Raw genomic sequence first — 1,069 nt, 5'->3', positions numbered from 1 at the left:
CGGGGTTTCACCATGTTGACCAGGATGGTCTCGATCTCTTGACCTCGTGATCCACCCGCCTCGGCCTCCCAAAGTGCTGGGATTACAGGCTTGAGCCACCGCGCCCGGCCAGAGATCCTATCTCTTAAAAAAAATTTGCTGGTCATGGTGGTACGCACCTGTAGTCTCAGCTACTCAGGAGGCTGAGGGGAGGATCATTTGAGCCCAGAAGTTGGAGGCTACAGTGAGCTGATCACATCACTGCACTTCAGCCTGAGCCACAGAGGGTGACCCTATCTCTAAAATAAATAAATAATTTAAAAATTTGGCCAGGCAAGATGGCTAACACCTGTAATCCCAGCACTTTGGGAGGCTGAGGCAGGCAGATCATCTGAGGTCAGGAGTTCAAGACCAGCCTGGCAAACACAGTGAAACCCTGTCTATACTAAAAATATAAAAAATTAGCTGGGCGTGGTGGTGCGTGCCTGTAATCCCAGCTCCTCAGGAGTCTGAGGCAGGAGAATCGCTAGAACCCGGGAGGCGGAGGTTGCAGTGAGCTGAGATCGTGCCACTGCCCTCTAGCCTGGGTAACAGAGACTCCATCTCAAAAAAATAAAATAAAATAAAATAAAAATAAATAAATAAAGCAGGAGTGTTTTAGGGCCAGCAAGGGGTTTGCTGTGGCTGGACAATGAACAGAGGGGAAGGAGGCTAAGGGGAGGGCCATGGGGTCCTCTTGTCCAGTCTGCACCTCTTCATCCTCCTCATGCCCTTTGCTTTGGGATGCCAGCTCCTTGCCTTCTCTGCCACTGCCCCTCAAGGACCGAGGCTCCCTCTTTCCATTAATGCCAGCTTCTCTCCCATTCCGCCAGCATCTACTCTGGTAAACTCTGTGGTTTGTGTGGAAACTATGATGGCAACAGTGACAATGACAACCTGAAGTCGGATGGCAGCCCAACAGCGGACAAGGAGGAGCTGGGGAACAGCTGGGAGATGGACGAGGACGAGGACCAGGAGTGAGCAAGGAGCCCTCCCACCGGGGCCCCGGGAGGGTCCCTTCCCCTTCCTGGCACTCTCTTTTTTTTTTTTG

At 52.2% G+C, this 1,069-nt stretch overlaps 1 protein-coding gene across 1 annotated transcript in view; it reads left to right on the top strand.

The window, feature by feature from the left end:
* ZAN (zonadhesin) overlaps window positions 1–1,069 on the top strand; it is a 62,536-nt gene that overhangs the window by 25,057 nt on the left and 36,410 nt on the right. Inside the window, exon 19 of the mRNA XM_037740393.1 lies at window positions 852–995. Coding sequence (XP_037596321.1) covers window positions 852–995 — 144 coding nt within the window. The remainder of the gene's footprint in view (window positions 1–851; window positions 996–1,069) is intronic.

Source organism: Cebus imitator, unplaced genomic scaffold (genome assembly GCF_001604975.1).
Source record: "Cebus imitator isolate Cc_AM_T3 unplaced genomic scaffold, Cebus_imitator-1.0 Scaffold82, whole genome shotgun sequence".
In the NCBI taxonomy this organism is placed as follows: Eukaryota; Metazoa; Chordata; class Mammalia; order Primates; family Cebidae; genus Cebus; species Cebus imitator.
The sequence above is the reverse complement of the archived record's forward strand: the minus strand, read 5'-3'. Positions and strand labels throughout refer to the sequence as shown.